Genomic DNA, 20319 nt, shown 5'->3' with positions numbered 1-20319 from the left:
ACGCTTTAGGATGGGCCTGTGTCTCACAAAATTCCTTATAAAAATTACTTTTCTTCTACACAAATCGCTCTTTATCAAAGTTGTGCATTTCAGTTTTCCTTCTGTTAGTTACTTAACTTTCGAATTGGCCTCCATCTCTCAAAGTGCAGCGGTTCAATTCTGGTTATCCTAGTTCTTGGTCGCCGTCTGTGATTGGATCGTCCCTCTCTGGGTTTCACCTCATTGCTGCTCATTGGGGTTCCTGTAACTCCACTCTCGCTTGCCTACGAGCCTTTGCTTTGGTCCCTGGTATTGGGAGGGTTTTTCAAAGTCTCTACCTGCAGTAGGAGTTGAAAAAGCCGACGTGGGAAAACAAGGCTATCTCATCCAAAGTTAAACTTAACTGCTCTTAAGGTAGCACGGCTGAGTAGTCAGGCTGAACATAGGATCAATGAATGCTGTTGTGTAGTACAGTCAAATAATAAAAGTAAAAGGTCAACAGATAGTAAAATACTCAAATAAGCTATTTTATTCAAATATTACACTATAAGCAAACTAATCAAAGGTAGGTGCAACTAATAATGTACATATATATGCCAAATTAGCCAGCCCAATATGTGTTCCTCACTACTTTAGAAATGCACAAAAGTAAAACACATTTTCTGTAAAGTACTAAAGTAGGGAAAAGGTTGTTGGCACAAAACACATTGGCTTTATACTTAAAAGGCAGCCCAGGACACCAATAAGCTAGTCTTTGCAGTCAAATCTATATCAAGTGAGAGTCTGTGTCTGTAGAAGGCCCACAAAGTTCTTGATAGTCACAGGCGAGTAGCAATTTGAGAGGCCACTCTGATGGGAAATATACAGCAAAGGAGCTACAAGTTTAGAGCCAAAGTAGTAGGCACAAGGGTGAGTTTAAGGAACTTAAGTCGAGTTGTAGAGTTTTGGGAAACAGTTGCTACCCCTACGGTACAAGAGAATGTCCCCAGAAGTAGTGAACCAGACTCCAGCACCCTGGACCAACCCCGGATGGTGACAAGGTGAGCAGGACATTGTGCTAAATGCAAATCAAATGAGGACGGGTTGGTAAAAGAGATATTTGAGAGCTCAGGCCCCTGAACATCCGGAACGGAAGAAAACGTTTGTTGTCATGCAGGGTTGACAGGTTGCAGGTTTAAGGGTGTTCGCCGTTGTCTTTCGGTTACTCTAGAGACCTCAGACGGTTGGGGGACACACCCTGTTTTGGTCCCACCATGATCTGCATACCCTCACACATGGCTTGACCAATGCTTGTTGTGCATTGACTCGTGGCAAGATCAGGAGGCACTCCGCAGCTGGGCGGTTGGACTTTGGCTGATGAACGTCAGCACATCAGATTTCAGGCATCACAGGAGAGAGCCCTGAAGATGCCCTCAAAGAGTTACAGCTTTTTAGGCCTTGTGGAAGTCTTTGCAGTGGAGAAAAGGTGGGCCCGGGGGATGCAGTTGAAATGCACAGATGCACGCTTCTATGAGCCGAGGACGGCCATTCACCTCGAGCAGGACACCTGGCTTGTTGGCCCCATCAGTCAAAGGAAGGAAGCCGCATTGCAAAGAGTGCATTAGAAGTTTGAGGTTCGCAACATCGTTGACTGATCCAATGCTGGTTCCTGCAGCAGTTCTCCATCGTCCCCAGTAAACTTCGGATCTCTAAGGCTCCGGTGGTTGCCTATGTTCATAGGTCCATCTTGTCACCTTATTGGAGGGCTGGGGTCAACCCACTACCACATTCTGCATATAGGGGGACTTGCAACATTCAAACTTGGAGGTGGATGTCCAATAGTGAACAGCAACTTCCCCGAATCTAAGCAGCAACAGACATGCCCCTAGAGGAATGTTGCTTGTGGGCAAACCACCACCCTGTCCATATACTGCCAGCTCTCACACACAGAAGAACCTTTGTAGGCTTTCTGCCAGCCAAGTTGCACACAGAGAAAGGACCCTCCCCCGCTGGCAAAGTAGGACGGCCAGCAAAGGCCAGGACCTCTTAAACAAGACATAAACCACAAGGAGGCAATTGTTAATCTTTGGTTCTCCTAAACGCATTATCATGGCTAAAAAGGCAGCACGTCATGTTTCATCGGAAAAAAAGGTGTTGGTGTTTTGGGCACTCTCTCTGGCTCTGTGTGTGTATCTAGTCTGTGAGCCTCCCCGCCAGCTTGTTCCCTCTGCCTCACTGCGGCCTGGTGCGTGTCCGTTACCCTTGGTTACAGCCCTTTGACATTTGGTCTGGGATCCTTTGCACATGCCTCTTGCTCCTTGGACACTTATGTGCTTCCATCTCACCTCTGCATCTGGCACCTGTGCTGATGCGCTAGCCACTGTTCTGTTACTGGCTCGTTGTCGGGAATCTTTCATTGGTGCTAAACATGGTTGCCTCTCTCCATGTGTTCTTGGTCTCCTCTGAAATTTCGATCGCTGACCACCAACCACCTACCGCTAAAAATAATCCAATTTCTCTTTATACTCCCATAGTCCTACTTATGTGTGGTGTCACTGCTCCATAGTCCTAGAAAGAAACCTCTTTCTAGGGACCTGGTCTCTTTTCTTGGCCCAGCTTTTAATTCTAGTTTATTCAGGGGCACTTAGCCACAGTTGTCTGCTTGACCATTAGCACCCTCATGGGGGGTGCTAGCCAATCGGGATGCTCTGAACGCGGGCTTGACTGTATGGTACAAGCCGGCGAGCATATCGGCCTGGGAAGCCAGCACCCCTTTCCCCGCTCCTCCTACACCTTAGCACCCATGTAGGAAACTGTGAAACAGTGAAAACTGACTTCCAGGACACCAGCACTTCGCAGCGCTGGGCCGTGCAGCCAAGGTAAGTTTTTTTTTTTTTTTTTTATTTTAAAAAGACACACCTGTGTAGGAAAATACATGGGTGCTAATGGCAATATGCTCCTAGGCGGCAGGCCGACCCTGTCGGTAACTGCATTGGCAGCCTCGTTAAGGGACCCTCACTCTGGCCCTTATCTTGGACGGCAGCCGTTACCAAAAGGGTCGGCCCACCGCTGAGGGGCATATCTCCTCATTAGTACACCCGCTCTTTCAAAAAAAATTGAACCAATTCGGCATCTCCAGAAATAGTATTGTCTCATGCCTTGTTTGAGATGCTAACGATATGTGACATATGTGAGCAATTTCAGTACCTTACTGGCTCTTTTTCGGGGCCCCTTCATTCATATGTCCATGAAGTGGAGACATTAAGACAATAGGAATTGTTTCTGTTACCATGGTGGAATGGCAAGAAAGAGAACAACCAATTGCAAATCCACATGGCCATGCTCTTTCTTGTGATTTAAAGCCACCACTACACATGGTCAAAACGGAGCAGTCCATGAATAAATGCAGAGAAGTACAGAATCCCGGGAGCAAGCAGCGTTTCCCTTCCTTCACAGCATGCGTGCAGTCTCTCTCCAGACCGATCTCCACCACGCATGTATGTGAACAGTAGAGATCAGCAAAGATTAACACCATTGCAAAAAAATGGTAGCCCCCCCCCCCTTTATTTGCACAAAATGTGCCCGGTTTTTTACAAGTTCAAGAAAGCCAGGTACAGATTGTCAAGATACCCGTTTGCAGGAATCGGGCTGCCAATCCCTGGCGTTATGAGGCGTTCCTGTACGGGCTTCGAATCAGCACTGCGGGTGAAGGAACATAGCACCAATCCTGATCTCCTCCATCTGCTGGGCATACTAATGGGCAGACCCCAAGACATTTTGCACACACGTTTTTTGCACAGATTCTCTCTGCACCTGCTTTGTTTAGAATAATGACATGGGGCACTGACTACCATTGGCACCCAGAACGTGAACTAAAGTTTCAATGACACTAGATAACATTTATTAGTCTCTATTTCGCGCTACTTGGCAAGGATTGAGTGTATGTACATAATATCCCCAAAACTCCACTAAAAGAAAACTTAAGGTAACAAAATTCAAATTTAATTGCCACATACTTTCCAAATGTTTTGGTGGAACATCCTGTAAAACCTGATTTTTTTTTCACAGAATTGTGCACATGCTTAGGCAGCCAGTTGGCACATTTGATCAGAAAATAGAACTTAAGTGCTGGGAACCAGAAAGTCAACTGCAGCTCTCACAAGACACGTTCTGTTTCCAGCTTATCAAGATGACTGTTCGATGAGTCATACTTAAGAAAACATGAGAGTTCAAGGAAAACAGAAGTTTACAAAGGGTGTAGAAGTTCTGTGAGAGTGTGAACAGCTTTAATTCCAGTAGAGAGTCATCACCACAGGCAGAAGCAGGGTCTTTCAGCATGTCCTTGGAGAAGGTATTTTCTACAGTGTTTTAGGTAAAGGAGTGCTAATCTGGAAAACTACGGTCAGAGTGCACGCACCAGGCTTTAGTGAGATCCTGGGGAAATCGCAAACCTCTTTGGAGGCTCATTTCCACGAGTGATTGTAAGCACATTTTCAGCACATCACGTTATGATTCGTAGTCATTAGGCTAAGTGTTTCCCAACACGTTGGCCTGTTCAATAGACATGTTTGTGAGTAACCAATGCATGCACATTTTTATGTGGTGGATCTCCTTCTATAGACTAGTTCTATTTTGATGTTATTATGTGAGAAGAAACCAGTGTTTTGGTCGGAATTTCCTCATAGAAACCAGTGGGTGCATGAGTTAGAGAGTGGGAGGAAGAGACTACAAAGATATCGATGGGAAGGATTTGGCAGCTCACTGAAATAAAAAATGGAATTGAGCCTTTATATTGCACTTTTAGCGCAGGACCGGAAATCAAACCTGCAACCCTCTGTGTTTTGTTGCTTCCAAGACTAACGCGTTGACCCTGAGGTATCCTCCCGGCCCTATGTGAGAACAGTTGGTTATCTGTGATGTCAGCTTCATCTTCTACTGGATAATTGACTAACTTTTCTCAGTAATACCACAGACCTTCATTCAGAACAAAGAGAATCATAGCAGGCATGAAGAGAATGAGAATTTCTTGCCTTCCGGAATGATCCAAATTCATAATCGGCAACTAAACCAACACACTAACTATGTGTGAAAATGGGGAGAGGCTGTGCTTTATGACGTTCCACTGTGGAAATATTGTACTAAGCTCTGTTTACTTAGTAAGTGCAGCCTGTCAGCAAATTACAATGGTTCATGAATTGATGAACACCTTTAAGTAAAATTCACATTACATTTCAGCCATTTGTCTTCGAATGTAAATGTATTAGTTGACACTGGAATAATAGGCTTTTTTATATTTAGATATGTTTTCACAATAATATGCATGATGCCTGGTTTTGTGTCTCAACTTTCACAGGGTTTTAAAACTACTGTATATCACGCTAAGATTGTGTGTACTTTTTTTTAGTAAAGGTGTTCATTACTTTTAAAAGTTAAACCACTATGGTTGCTTTCCTAGTAATGATTGCTTTCCTTATCAGAATGCTATGCAAAAATGAACACGTTGAAATTGTAGCATTTGATTGGGTATTTTACTGCAGTGGATCATGTTATTATTTCTGCACAGTTTCTGGAATGTTGGAGCATGAAACTATTCAGGGTGTCTCTGGAGTGAAGCCCACGGGGCTGCGGAAGAGAACCTCGAGCATCGCAGACGAGGGAACCTACACGTTGGACTCCATTGTCAGGCAGCTGAATGCCTTCCACTCCGTGATGTGCCAGCACGGTATGGATCCCGAACTCATCAAGCAGGTCATCAAGCAGATGTTCTACATTGTTGGTGCTGTTACTCTGAATAACCTGCTGCTGCGCAAGGACATGTGCTCGTGGAGCAAAGGGATGCAGATAAGGTAAGAATTGTTGTTGTGCTACCTCTGGCTTGTCATAGTTTCATCATAGTACAGTTTAAGCTAAAATTGTTTGGCACTTGCCCATGTCAGATTAAATTAGCAGAAAAATATTTTGAGACACAACAGTGGTTTTTACAATATTGGTGTTCATCCCAGCTTTGTCATTCTTGTGCCATTCAGCCAATAAGGAAAGCAAGCGATCGCAGAAGTTCAGCATGGCTGTCAAACATTGATTTTCTTGGATTGCCAGGCATCATGCAAGCATCACTGTTATATTATTGTCCCTATCCAGGCCCCCAAATGTTGTGTATAGATATTGCACTGTTCTCAAAAAAACGGTTCAGAATCACAGATAGGGATAAACAGATTTCTTACTCTGTGAGAGTATCTATTCTATATACAAAAAGAAATCCTATTTGTTATTCAAGTGTCACACCTTCACTCTTCCCACATTAAGTGGAACGTTTCCAAAGATTATCACAATTTGTATTAATCATCAAATATCATATTTTCTTAAAAACACAATCATAAAAATGATCACAGTACATAAAACACGTTACAAAGTGCTAAAACAACACATGCAAGTCCATGGTTCTTGGACTTATTTAGCTCTAAGCTGGAGCTTGATATTGTCTCCTTAGGCCTTGTGTAGTTGTCCATGTTTCCCCTGCTGGGGTCGTTCTGTGGTTCCTTTGAATTTATTCACATGCCCTCCTGTATATCTTTGGGACTGGTTGGGGTTGTGCAGGGTTTTGTATGGAGACGTATGGTGCACCCCTGGTCTCAATGCTTGATCATGACTTTGTGTGGTGTTTAGATAGTGGGCCTCATTACGAGTCAGCCGGTCCGGAAATAACGGTGGCGGTAAACCCGCCATCACTGTAGTTTCCGGCCCGGCTGATCTCGAGTTCTGCAGGTCTGACCTGGCGGGTTTAACACCACTCGCCTGCAGGCGGACGTGGAAACACCGGCACCATTACAGCATGGTGCCGGTGTTTCCACTTCCCCATTCCCATGGAGTCCTATTGGACTCCATGGGAATGGGGATTTACCGAACTCCGCCTCTGGAATAACCGGGTCACCCGGGTTGTAATGCCCCAGTGATTCTGGGAATCACAGAGGCGGAATGGTAATACGAGTCCGGTGGTAACCAGCCGGTTTTTCGGGCTCGGTTACCGTCTGACTCGTAATGAGGCCCAGTGACTCTGACCCCCTCCCAGGGACTTTGCTCTTTTGCTCATGTAGGTATTTCCAGCATTCCCCATGGATTCATTACGGTCGTGGTCTGTGCCTATGACTCTTTACAGGAAGGGTCTAGCTTTTCTAGGTAGGAAGAAGGTGTCCTTTTCCATTTCCACCACCTTGTCTTTTTCTTCTTGGCATGCTCTTTAAGAGGAAGTTAGTACAGTGTCATAGGCTTTAAAACCATCCAACCCCTGATGCAGCATATAACTTCAGAGTGTATTAATTAGAAATGTACACTTTTTAGGCCTGGGCTCCAACGAAATGGCAAACGTTTCCAATTTTTGCAGACGTGTGTAACTCCTTATAATGATAAATGTTAGCCCTGGCAGCGTAGTCCAAGTTCGTTGTTCATTAAATGATCAACACACGGTCAAAGCATCTCCATATCACCAAAGAACGAGCCATCGTAAAAAATCTGGCTCAGCTTGACTTGATTCTGTTCCTCGGGGGTCCTAAGCATACGCTTCTTACAATATTGGTTCTGTGTCCTAGAACATGGATTAATTTGCTCCATAGATAAAAGAATACAGACCTTTTGAAGTAACAGGTGTGTGCTCCATTAAATCTAATTTATGCATTCATTCAGATTATTTTCTTGTTAGTCATTTTCTGGTTTAGGCTCCACCCATTTTAAGAGCTCTTTAGATCATTCCATTCGAAGACTCTGTATTCCGCACTTGCAAATGCTTTATTATTTCTATATTTTGGTCTGTTGGTGATCTTGCGCAGTAGATTTGCACATAAAAGGAAAATCCAATGAGCTTGTGGCATCTGGTAAGGGACTAAGCTGCCGTAGTGGATACCAAAACGTCTTTTATGATCCCTTGTGTTTACAGGTACAATGTGAGCCAACTTGAGGAATGGCTCCGGGACAAAAATCTGATGAACAGTGGTGCAAAGGAGACGCTGGAGCCCTTGATCCAAGCAGCACAGTTGCTGCAAGTCAAGAAGAAAACGGATGAAGATGCAGAGGCCATTTGCTCTATGTGCAACGCTCTTACCACTGCACAGGTAAGCAGGCAAACCTATTCCTTGCAGTTCTTAGTTCTGATCCCAGAGCGTAAATGCTAGTCATCAGCAGAAGGCAACTATTGCCCTTTCCCATCCAGTGTATCCGTGTGCAGGCAGTGTGTAACCTTTGTGATTGTAATCCGACCAGTCTTGAGGGAACCCATTGCTTTATTTTAAGATGAATGGCTTGCCATAAATATTTGATTGATATTGATATTGATATTGATACGTTACCTGAAGAGAATAAAACACAAAACGTGAGACATACCTCAATATTGTCTGCCATCAACTGGGCACATACTATTTGCTAAGGTTTGGTACTTCAGCGAAAGAACCACACATACAGAGACAGTCTACTCCAGTTGCATTGAACATCAAAAATAAATATTGTGATGGGTTCTCTCAAGGAAATTTTAAAATTGGGAAATACGTGAGCAGTAAAGGTGCAAAAAAACACGTTGAGGCAAAAGCTAGCGGCAACTCTGCTTCCACGTGGAAGCATTAGCAAAAGGCTAGATACAGGAAACCTGGCAGATGTCACTGATATAAACTCCGACACCCCGGGAAGATGACAACGACAATTTGTAATTTCCAGAGATCGCAGATGCAAAATTAAATATGTGATCCAGCAAAAGAGGAGAGGTCAATGTTTGTGTCTAGCATGCCTGTATACACCTCAATCAAGATTAAGGTGAATAGGAAAATGGTAGCAAGTGCACCATGCAGATTGATATACACAAAGGTCAGCGTAACATGTGAAAGAGTGAAGAACATCCAGTTAGTGAATATTGAAAGGAAGATGCAGAAGGTTTGAATATTAATGGATAAAAGGGCACAACATTTTTTGATACGATAAATAAAAAGTGGGCTAAGATTGCTGTATGAAATGGATAAACCTGTATAGAACCCAGCTCAAAGGCTACTCCAGAGAGCAATATTCCAAATGTTTATAAAGGCCTAAAACAGGCAAGTATTTAAAGGGTATGTTAAGTCGCTATTCCCTTGTGTGACTTTGTTACAAATAAACATTGAACTCTGTACCAGACTGTTTCTAAAGCTTCAATCCAGCCATGCCAATTTTATGAAACGTTTCTACGTTTATTGATGGTAGTCAATTTGATCGCTGACGAAGCGACCACATTTTTGGGACCACTAAACCTCAGTTCCCCCATGTATAATAAAACTGGTATCCGTACTGATCCAACAACAGTGCTAGCATATTTGGGGAAAGTGCTGGACAGTGGGCCAGGCCACCTTGGATAATGTGGTCACCCAGATGGCGATCAAAGTGACTGCAATCAACAAACAATATTAGTGTAAAACTGATAAAAAATAAAACCTACATTAAGGATTGCGCTGCCTATTGTTTAAGAATGTTATACTTTTACAAGGTGATTTCTCATTTGCTGTTCCTTTGCATATATTAGCACATGCTACATCAGTGTTCTTACTGTTGTAAAGCAGTAGATCACATGGTGAACTATTACTCGATTCATCAACCTCGGAAGGGTGAAGGAATACGTCTTACATGGAATATTTTGTCTATTAGGACCCACTGCAGAACTATTATAGCTTCATGTATTTTTTCCCTTTTCAGATTGTAAAGGTTTTGAATTTGTACACTCCAGTGAATGAGTTTGAGGAAAGAGTCTTGGTGTCATTTATTCGTACCATACAGGTAAGAAACTTGGTTTTGCTTTTTGTGTTTACTTTGAGAAACCAGTAATTCCTCCTTTAATTTGTACCTGAAATATAGGTTTGTAGACAAGTTCAGTTGTGTTGAAGGTTTCAATAAAAATTAGAAAGCTGTATGATGACATAATACATATATTTTACGAAATGCTGGCTTTGACTAATAATACTGAATTGTACCTTAATAACTTTGAAAACGAGGGTAGATATTTAGAGACTACCATTTCAGCATGATCAAAATAGTTGTTTTCTGTCCTGCCTTCTTATGAGGTTATTGATGTTCCGTAGCACCTCACAGTATTACACACACCCTATGTCCTACAAAAAATATTGTGGGGATTTTACAACACAGAAAAAGCCTATTATTGACATGGGGTGAAAATAAATGTAGATCCGGTTTTCTGCATTTCTCCCTTGTAAGTCGACTTTTTGTCCCCTTCAAGGTAGATTGTTTAACACTGTTTTTTTAATTTTTATTTCGGCATCATAAAAATGCCAAGGGTCCAGGCAAAATTATTCAAGTTGTAAATGTGAAGGCTACCAAATAGCAGGATATCGCAGATGGACAAAATGCGAGAGCATGAGACAGTAATGGGATATCAAGTAAAAGATATTTAACATATCAGTGCATACTATGCTTCACGTCATAAACCTGGAATGAAGACATTATTTCTAGAAAGTAGAAAACCTCTTCATAAGAATGCATACATCTATTGTTACAATGGGGCTGCAAAACACAACAAATGAATAAACTAATTTTAGGCTTCTGTAAGTGGGTAAAAAGAATCCTGAAAAGATGAGACCAAATGGGGAGGGGGGTTTCACCGCAAAACCTTTCAAGCGAATGATACAGGACGGCAGGCAGGATGTTCATCTTGGCAGTAAACAACCTCTTAAATTGCAGAAGCAGTGCGATATAAAGGACAAACCCAAGCTAAGAAATAATCTCCCTGTGTGTGATGACTAAAATTTCTTCTACTGTAGGTTAACAAACTTGCAAAAACCTCAGCACAAGGGGATTCATCTGTAAATTAGATTAAATACTATGTCCAAATAGGCACTGTATTGCAAGATATGAAAGATCATCTGCATAAGGTTGCAAGGAATTTGAGCAGCTATTATCCAGTTTGGTCAGAGTACCAACGTGTCCCTGGAGGATAGCTCAGGGGCAACATGCTCGCCTTGGAAGCAAGACGACACGGAGCACCATAGGTTCAATCCCCAGGTCCGCGCTTAGAAACCTCTGAGTATTAAGCGTGTTATAAATAACCTATCATATCATAACTGACTCAAATTGGTAGGAGCAGCTGAAAATGGTGAAGGGCATGGTTTCATTTCACAGATCTACAAGCCAATAAAATATCTTTCACCACTTTGTGTCTGTATTTGTGGGGACATTCATAAAATGTAAACATTAGCTGTTGTTCCATCTAAGCAATTTAGAAAGGACAGAAGGGATCAACATTGGAAACCTAATTGCTCAAACCAGACGAAACACGTCTTCAGGTTCTTTCTGAATAACCAATGATTCGGTATGTTTTGCAGACAAACCAGTGTGAATTCTGCCAAACGTTTGCCACCAGTTGCTTCTTGTCTTTATTTCGGAACAACCAGGAAAATGCTATGTTTAGAGCAGTGTTGTCTGGTGGGGTTATAAATGTACAGTCTGCTGGTTAGCACTTTTGGCTTGGGACTATAAAGTTCATTGAAACACATTGTGTATAGGCGCTATATAAATAAACTATCATATCATATTAACTAGGCACATTTAATTGAAAGATTTCACTGGATGCTCTCTGAGTGATACAGACACATTTCACAAATGATGAGACTTAAAAAGGCCTAAAACGACCAAGCAACTACCAAATAAACACTGTTCTTAAGACCAAGCAAGAAAGACATTCATGGCTAAAACCCTGTAAAATAAAGGTAGTAAGTGGATCAAACATTTAAGTTTCATAAGGTAAAAAAAAAAGACAGCGTTGCCTGATTACACACAGGTTTTACACCACTGACCGTAGTGAGGAACGTGAGCTACTGCTATACAGCCAGAACATAGAGTTCAAGATTTCAAACATCCAACTATCCATCGAGAGAATTCATTCCGTCTCACTGAGCTGTAGTCCTGAATTCCAAAGTGTTTGAAAAAACATCTGGGTGTAATCCCATAATTCAAGAAATACGCCACTGAAACTAATCAATTTTCCCAGTGGCTGGATGTACAGCGTGGGTACAGTTGAGCCTTGTGGAACACTGCAGTGCAAACAATGGAAAATTATGTGACAGGAGACCTCAACTGAATGGTCCCTTCCTCACAAAAAGGTATACATTGTTTCTAGCAGTGTGTCGCTGATTCCACATGACTTTAGACGCTTCCATAGGAGTGGATTGTGGATGGTGTCAAAGGCCACAAATAAAGTATTATCTGTGCATGGTCAGTGCCACATTTGAATTCCTCTGAAAGCTGGTCAGATATGGATGTTGGGGTATCCAGTTATTATACCTAATAATAAATAATGCAATTATAATGAATAAAAAAAGACCAAAAAATACTGATTAAAAAAAAAAAGAAATGGTGGGACTGCATTAAGGAGGTAAATCTGGTGGGTTGGGGTTTTAAACATGGAAAAACAGGTGAGTTGCGGGGGGGGACACCCCAAAAAATAATTGGTATCGACCTCCACCCCCTTTCCTCCCCTCTCCAAAAAATAAAACCGGATGCTTTTACCAACTCAGTTCTTTTGCCAGATCTGTAAGGTTTCTGATAGACCCATCATATCACTGTCCTCCTATAAAGGTCTGAAGCCTATTCAAGATGCTTTGCCAAAAAAGGGAGTTGTGGATTGGTCTATAATTTCCTGAATCCTCTGGATCCAAAGACTTCTTCGGTACGGTTTTTGGTCCCAGGAGTCTGGTAGCGTGCTTCCATTCGGAAATGTGTTTAAAAAGAAGACTGTCATCCTGAAACCTGCTGGAAGATTTTAGGGGGTTAATTATGGACCTCCAGAAATTTGGAAGCAGTGTCCGACAATGATCAAGTGTGTTACTGATGTTCATGGGTACAATTAATAAACTACTTTGGGTAGTGAAGACCCGAAACAAAAGTAAGATTTGTGTTCACTCTAATTTCCAAGATTGTATCAGAAACATGTCTCCATACGTTTTTAACAGCAGGCTGGGAGCAGTTGATTATAGAGGTCTATTATAGAAATGTGGCACTATCTTTCATGAATAGCTCTTACGTTTGAGGGTTAAGCTCTACTGCCTGTAAGATACCGTTTTTGCTTCAATGATGGCAGATTGCACTTCTTCTTGTAACATATCAGATTTGTCTTGCAATTCCACTTACATTTCTGTACTGTTCCCAAAACTAGATCTTTTATGTCATGTAGTCTCAGGTTAATATCGGAGCACATTTCGCAGGAGAAATGTAACCCGGTATGCCTGTAAGATGGCCTGAAAGGACAGGCAGAATACTTTCGGGGGCAAGTGTGTTGTAGCTATGCCTGGAAGTGTAAACTAATATAAAGCTGATCGGTTTTGGTGAAACAGGTTTCCACAATCTGGAGTTGAAAGTTGTTTTATATGTACCCCCACTTCCCGAGGTAGGGTAGATATTGGGAATACTAATCCCAAAAAGGGGTTTACCACTGGTGATGCAGCTATGGTGGGGGTCTAGAATATACATACGTAAAGTTCCAAAAAGCTGCTAGTGAAATTATTATTGTGAATTAAATTCAGTTCGTATTCATATTTGGTATCATTGATATCCATATTGATTAACCCTCTATAGTTAAAATAAAGTCATTAGAAAAACGAGAAGAGAGAAAGAAAGGGAATTAGAACGTTTTTTTGATTTATTCTATTTAACAGAAATACAAAAAGTGGAAATAATTTGCAGTAAAATGATGGTGAGGACCTGAAAGATTCCAAGTAAATACCGTCAAATGAATAAGTGACAAAAAAGAATGAACAGAAAGTAAAGCACTCTTGAAATTCAAGAAATACACATACCAATAATGAAAATGAAAATAAAATTAAAAAATAAACAATCAATGAATAAAAACAGTTGTGCAAAAAAAGTTTTTTTCTTTGAAAACTATTTTGTAAAAACAACCTATGCAGGGGAAAACATCACAAGCTTTAACAAAAAAAAAACAGTTTCTAGTATCGCTTGAGCACAAATTTCACAGGTTGAAATGTAACTGTAAATAAATTAATAGACAGGTCTGCCTACGTAGAAAACAACGGTTAATAATTGTCTCCAGGGTCTGAGATGCTGCAGTCCAAACTAATAGAGGACTAAAAAATCTTTTTTTCAAGCATTGACCACAGTACGTTTCGGCGAGGCCACCTGTGGGGCCTATATTTCAAAGAACGCCTTCCTTGGGGCAGATTTTGGCATAGTAATCCCTGTAAGGGAAGCAGAAGAAACGAGAATCCTAAGAGCTTTGTACTGACTGTGTTTAGCTATAAGGGTTTGCCATGCAATATGGTTAACCAAGTAAATAATTACTACTTATTTAAAAAGCCCTGAAAAAGAGCCTTACCACATTGAATGGTGCGGTAAGAACAGGAGCAGTTTTTCCTAGACAGACCCACGTCGTAACCAGTGTACGTGTCCCAGCAAAGCGAAGAGTTGGAGCCAGTGCTTCCCAGTATAGCGTCTATTATTCACAGAGGTAGATTGACTGGTCAAAATGTTGCAATGCTAGGTTTGCCTGAGTAAATTGGATTAATAGTTGAAGTGATATTGGAAATACAGCATGAAATCTAGACCTGGTCTGTCCAGATAATCTGTATGGAGGGGCAACCTTTATTATGGCAATAAGCACCCATTTGGGGGGCTTCACCGGCTCGTAACAGCCTGGGGCCCAAGTTATAGGTCCAAGAGAAGCGAGGGCCTTAACACTGGGCCTGGTGTTGTTACCAGCCGGTGAAACCCCCGAACAGGTGCTTATTGCTATTAGCACCCCTAGGCTAACCCTCGAGGTGCCAACAGCAATACATTTGCAATGGAGCATGCAACCCATTGAGGCATACAAATGCATCCATTCCTCATCTAAGATGGCTGCGAGGGAAATGGAAGTTGAAGCTCTGATGCAGAGCCCCTCTTCCATTTCCATGGCAGCTATCAGTGGAGTCAGGTGAGTTCGGCAGCGCCTCTAAAGGTAAGTGAGGAGTGGCGGGGAACATACTTGGGGAGGGAAGATGGCTGGCAGGTACCTCCACTGCTCGGGTTGCTCAGAACGCAGGCTTGGATCGTTGGATTCAGCCTTGGTTTTGGGCAATCTGATTGGTTGATTCACCATCGGCGGGTGCGTCAGCCAATCTGATGCAACAATATTATCCAGTGTATGGCCAGGCTGATGGGTGAGGAGTTTGACCAAAGGACTTAGGCCATCTTAATTATCTCAGAAGGTCTTTAGTACCAGGGTCATTTCTAACCGCACATCAAAGTTCAAATTGCCCATAATTAAAAGATGTGCGATCTCAAGCAATATTTTTGCATTTACTTCAGCTTTAATGATCACAAAAGATATTTAGTGTTTGCCACACTATATACCAACAGGATGTTAACACTAAAATGCTGAGACACACTGCTTAGCAAACAGCATTTTTGAAGCCAGTATTTTGGACAAAAAATGTAATATTGTGTTTACAAATAACGCAACACCTCTGCATTTCTTATCAGACCGACATTGTAGCAGAATTGGACAGTTTGGGTACCACGTCTGTAAGCGATAGCGTTGTACCTGATAACCAAGATTCAATAAAAAAAATCAATATGTCCCAGATTCAACAGCAGATTAGGCTATGGATGACAAACTGAACTCGGTGCGCAAAACAACATAGCCCACAGGTTGAGCTACCTAACTCTTCTATCTATCCAGAATGGTACAACCATCTCTCTTTAGGACCTAATCCTACGCCTATGGCTTTTCAGATGTGTGGATTACTACTTCTATGATCCTGCATGATTGTCTATGCTGTCTAGAAGTGATGGGATTTGTAGTCCAAAACATCTGTAGAGCCAAAGGTCGCAGACCCATGTCCGATGGCTTCTAATTTGGTTTGCAATCTGGGTGTATGGTTTGATCTTCAAATGACCACCCAAATAAACAAGATTACAAGTATCTGTTTCTTCCAACTTAAAACACAAACACTTTCTGCAATGCTTCACTTTTCTAGCTAGGATTCAACATGACTTTATCTCTAGTTGTGTGGACTACTGCAATACCATACATAGTTGCAATAACAGCCAAGTATTCAATACCCGTTACAGAAACCAACAACTACACCATCCAATCAGGGGAAATACTAACTGCCAAACGTAGTCTCTCACATGCAGCCACTGCAACTGTCCATTTCATGTACCGGCCCCCAGGCCATCCACTCTCCATCGAGGATGACATTTCACTTATCCTGTCCTCCAACTCCCAACCCACATCAAATGTCATACTCCTAGCCGATCTCAACTTTGGTTTTAATGGTGTCCGTGATGCCAATGCCCTCACCCTAGCCAATGTCTTGGGTGTTGCAGGATTCACACGACGCGTCACAACTCTCACCCACAACAAAGGCCAGATCCTAGATTGGCTCGCCAACCTGAACTGTGGCATCACAATTCTATCAAACGTGCCTTGCCCTTCATCAGACCACTACATTATAACCTTTCTTTAATCTAAACTTCCCGCACATCAAGCCAACACCCATCCGCTGCCCGCCATTACAAAAAGAAATTCTAGAAACATAACCTCTGCAAACATTCAGCCTTTAATGAAACCACTCACATAGCAAGCTACTACTATCAGCGACCCAATCACCTTGGTTGAAATCTACAACCAAACCCTGACCATAGCCCCAATGTATAACCGAAAAGCCAAACCCAATACCAACATCAACACATGGTTCACCGCACAGCTCAAAACTCTCTGCACACTGAAAAGCACAGCAGAATCCTCATGGAGAAACAATCCCAATAAGCAAAATAAAGTCCAATTCACTGCCACAACAAAAGCCTTTAAACAAGTCATCCTCCAAGCAAAAATCTCCACCTATGACATAATTGCCAAAGCCAACTCCAGCACTAGGGAGCTTTGTCCATATTGCAGGAATTGGAATCCTCAACCCCTTCTAGCACCAACTGCACCAAAGACTCCACCTGGTGCACACCAACATACAACATAACATGCTCTAGTAAGTAAAATATCCATGTTACAAGATAAAATACTGCAAAAGAAAAACAAGTTGCCAACCTCAAAGGATCACCCTGACCCAAAACCCCAAGTCAGCCAGCACAACACCCCACTAATTGAGTTCAAACCTGTCTCTGAAAATGAGGTCATCATGATCATGAAGGGTCTCAAGCCCTCAAAATGTCAAGGCGATATTTAACCCGCCCCTGTGATCATAGACTGCGCTGGAGCGCCAGCGCCTTTCATAGCCTCCCTCATCAATGCCTCCTTCTCCTCAGGCATTGTACCAGCCAACCTACAAGACGCATGGGACCTTCCGGCTCCTAAAAAAGTCCAATGTGTGGGCTTTTTTAGGAGTCGAAAGGACCCAGACGTCCCCACAAATGACTGCCCTATCCCAACTGTACCATTCCTCCTGAGAATTCTAGATAGAGCAGCCCATCTACAATTCCAACAGCACCTGGAATCCAACAACTTCCTAGATTTGAGACAATCAGACTTCAGACCTGGCCACAGGACTGAATCATCCCTACTCAATTTTAAAAATCAGCTCCATGAATACAAAGACTTGCAAATCAGCCCTCCTCTTACTACTGAATCTTCCAATACTATGGTATTTGACTATCGTCAGCTTACTTCTGCCCGTAGGCTACTAAATGGATGTCCCTCAGGGGTCGTGCGTATCTCCCACACTGTACACTATCTTCACGAAACCGCTCTTCGACTTACTCGACCCTCGGGGGTAATCTCATACAGAAATTATGCTGATGATATGCAGCTACTCCTACCCATTACTGGCGACTACACCACTGATTCAGAATCACTGAGCTCAGTACACCAAATTATCCAATCTTGGATGGCGACACAAATGCTGTGCCTCAATGAAGATCAAACTGAGCTGCTCTTGGTCGGCTCACCATCCCTCCTAAACCAATTAGAATCTGCTTACGAATCCTTCATCGATGGAATCCCCACGCCAGTCTCCAGCAATGTCAAAACCCTTGGGGTTTACCTAGATTCCACTTTATCCTTATCCAGGCAAGTCAGTGCCTGCCATTGCCCCATCAGCAGCCTACAACACAAAAATGTATCTATGCCTGCAGACCATTCTTCTCTACAGAAAGCTGCCTCACCATCTTAAGAGCGTTGATCGGGTCTGTGTTGGACTACTGTAATGCCTTGATTCGCAGGCACATCTACCGGCAACCTCAATAAGCTTCAAATTATACAAAATAATGCTATAAGGGCAGCTCTGAACATTGCAGAAGAAGCCAGAAGAAATGCACACTGACTGTCAATCCGAGAACGCATCTTCTTCAAAACACTGACTATAAGCCGCAAATGTATCTATAACTGCTGATGCTAGACTCATCCGATCGTCGCACACGAATTGCCTCAACACCCCAGATTTGGACTCCAAAGAGCAGGGGGCACCAGCTTCCCAGTAATCGCAGCCAAGAATTGGAATGCTTTACCACAATCCCTGAGACTGGAACATTGTTATTGGGCATTCCGCAAGCAGCTCAAAACGCCTTCTCCGGCCCTGAAGGATAGCTTGGGGCAACGCGCTCGCCTTGGAAGCAAGACGATGCGCAGCAACACAGGTTCAATCCCCTGGGTCAACGCTTAGAAACCTCTGGCTATTAAGCGTGTTATAAATAACCAATTGCGATTACAAGAGTCCTAGAGGTGATCAATGCATTCCGCTTCTACAAACACTTGCCTCATCTTTGTGCATACCCTGCCTACTCTATTCCACTGTTCCTGCTTCTTACCTCCAAGAACCGTCTGTACATTTTTGTCTGTACTAATTAAACTGTGTTAAATGTTGCAACTAGCGCCTAGATACCGGAGGGTTTAGCGCGCTTTACAAATGATAACATGAATATATCTTGGTCTGCTTAAGAAGGCGCTTATCAAACGTCCGTACATTCAAAATCTATGCAGCTAGTATGGCAACAATTAAATTTGCTTGATACATGCAGGTCTAGTGCTCTGTTCAAATACACTTCCTGGCAAATGTAATTAATGGTCTTCTCTTTTCTTGGGGGTGCTAGAAAGGACAAGGTTGACTTTGTAGGGAGTATGCCCTGGGCTAGGGCAATCACTATCACTGCTAATTGTGCTGAAGGGCTATAGGTAGGGCATCACTTCACACTAGGCATTGCCTAAAATGTAATATCCAGATGGCTATTGGTGGGAGTTACCAATGCTGAGCCTCCCATATCCTCTTGGCCTGATCTTGCACCACTGGCTAATTTCTTCCCTTTCCCTCAAGGTACTGCTGGTAATGAGTCTTTCTCTACATGATCCATCGGGACCAGGCAATTTAATGATCCCATCTCTATGTTCCACTAATGAAAGGTCTGGATAGAGGATGCCAGTTCCTTACTGTCCAGTAAATCATCATTGTTTGGGATATCCCCTCTTGCTGTTTTGAAGGGGAGTTGTCCATAGGGGTGTTAAGTGAAAGGCTTTTTAATTTTCCCCAATTAAAAAGATTGATTTAGAAAAAGTGCTCCGATACGGCTCAGAGCGGTCTTTCTAAATTGAACTGTCATGCTGCTGACGAACACGAGTGTACGAAGGGGCTAACAGCCATGACAGGGACGGCAGCAAAAGAATGAAGTCGCCTGTGAGGCGTTTATCTGTTTGCATCCCTTTGTGTCTGTTGTGTGGTAAAGTTTGTGGTGTGGAGGGGAAGGAGCTGGGGAGAAGGTATGTGTTTCTGCATGTGTGCGTTTGGGTGTATTTCTATGTGAGTGGGAGTGCGTAGGGATGGACATGCCGGTGAGGGAGCCTGGAATTAACAGAGTGTTCGAGGGTGACCCCGTAACCCTGTTTTCAAAGTTGAGTGCTGAATAGTGATATGTTTTGAATATTAAAGGATGCACCAATTCGTCCAAAAAAGAAATTAGTCTTTTTTGTTGGCCGGCCTTTAATATTCGAGAATATCATACAGACCCGTCCATAGGCTGATATGGATCTACTGTAGCTGGCGGCATGGGGGTGGTGTGGGCATGTTTGGCAGTGGCTACAAAGGTACAGAGCTCTGTTGAATAGTTTCTTGTAGAGGCAGCTGAGAATTCTCCTGAGATGGCGGGCAGTAAGGAAAGATTTATGCCCTAAAAGAAAATGGTCTGAGCCATCATAAATGGGTTGCATTTTTGGAATAACTGGCCTCGGTATGAATGTGGCATAATTTGGGGGTAATTCCATGGAATTGCTACCAAAATCTATTGCAGTTACCGCCTAAGGATTTATCACGGAAATATGAATAGTGGCAGTGTAGTGGTAGTCCGCATTTTTGAAATCTCTACCACTCCATGGGAAATGTTCAGGAATTATGACTAGCAGTAATTCCGCTG

General features: G+C 42.7%; 1 protein-coding gene across 1 annotated transcript in view; it reads left to right on the top strand.

Annotated features, from left to right (window-relative positions):
• Positions 1 to 20319, top strand: part of MYO5A (myosin VA) — a 937291-nt gene that overhangs the window by 898509 nt on the left and 18463 nt on the right. Inside the window, exons 39-41 of the mRNA XM_069624847.1 lie at positions 5522 to 5804; positions 7886 to 8060; positions 9658 to 9738. Coding sequence (XP_069480948.1) covers positions 5522 to 5804; positions 7886 to 8060; positions 9658 to 9738 — 539 coding nt within the window. The remainder of the gene's footprint in view (positions 1 to 5521; positions 5805 to 7885; positions 8061 to 9657; positions 9739 to 20319) is intronic.

Source organism: Ambystoma mexicanum, chromosome 11 (assembly GCF_040938575.1).
Source record: "Ambystoma mexicanum isolate Mex_15411 chromosome 11, UKY_AmexF1_1, whole genome shotgun sequence".
Classification (NCBI taxonomy): domain Eukaryota; kingdom Metazoa; phylum Chordata; class Amphibia; order Caudata; family Ambystomatidae; genus Ambystoma; species Ambystoma mexicanum.
The sequence above is the reverse complement of the archived record's forward strand: the minus strand, read 5'-3'. Positions and strand labels throughout refer to the sequence as shown.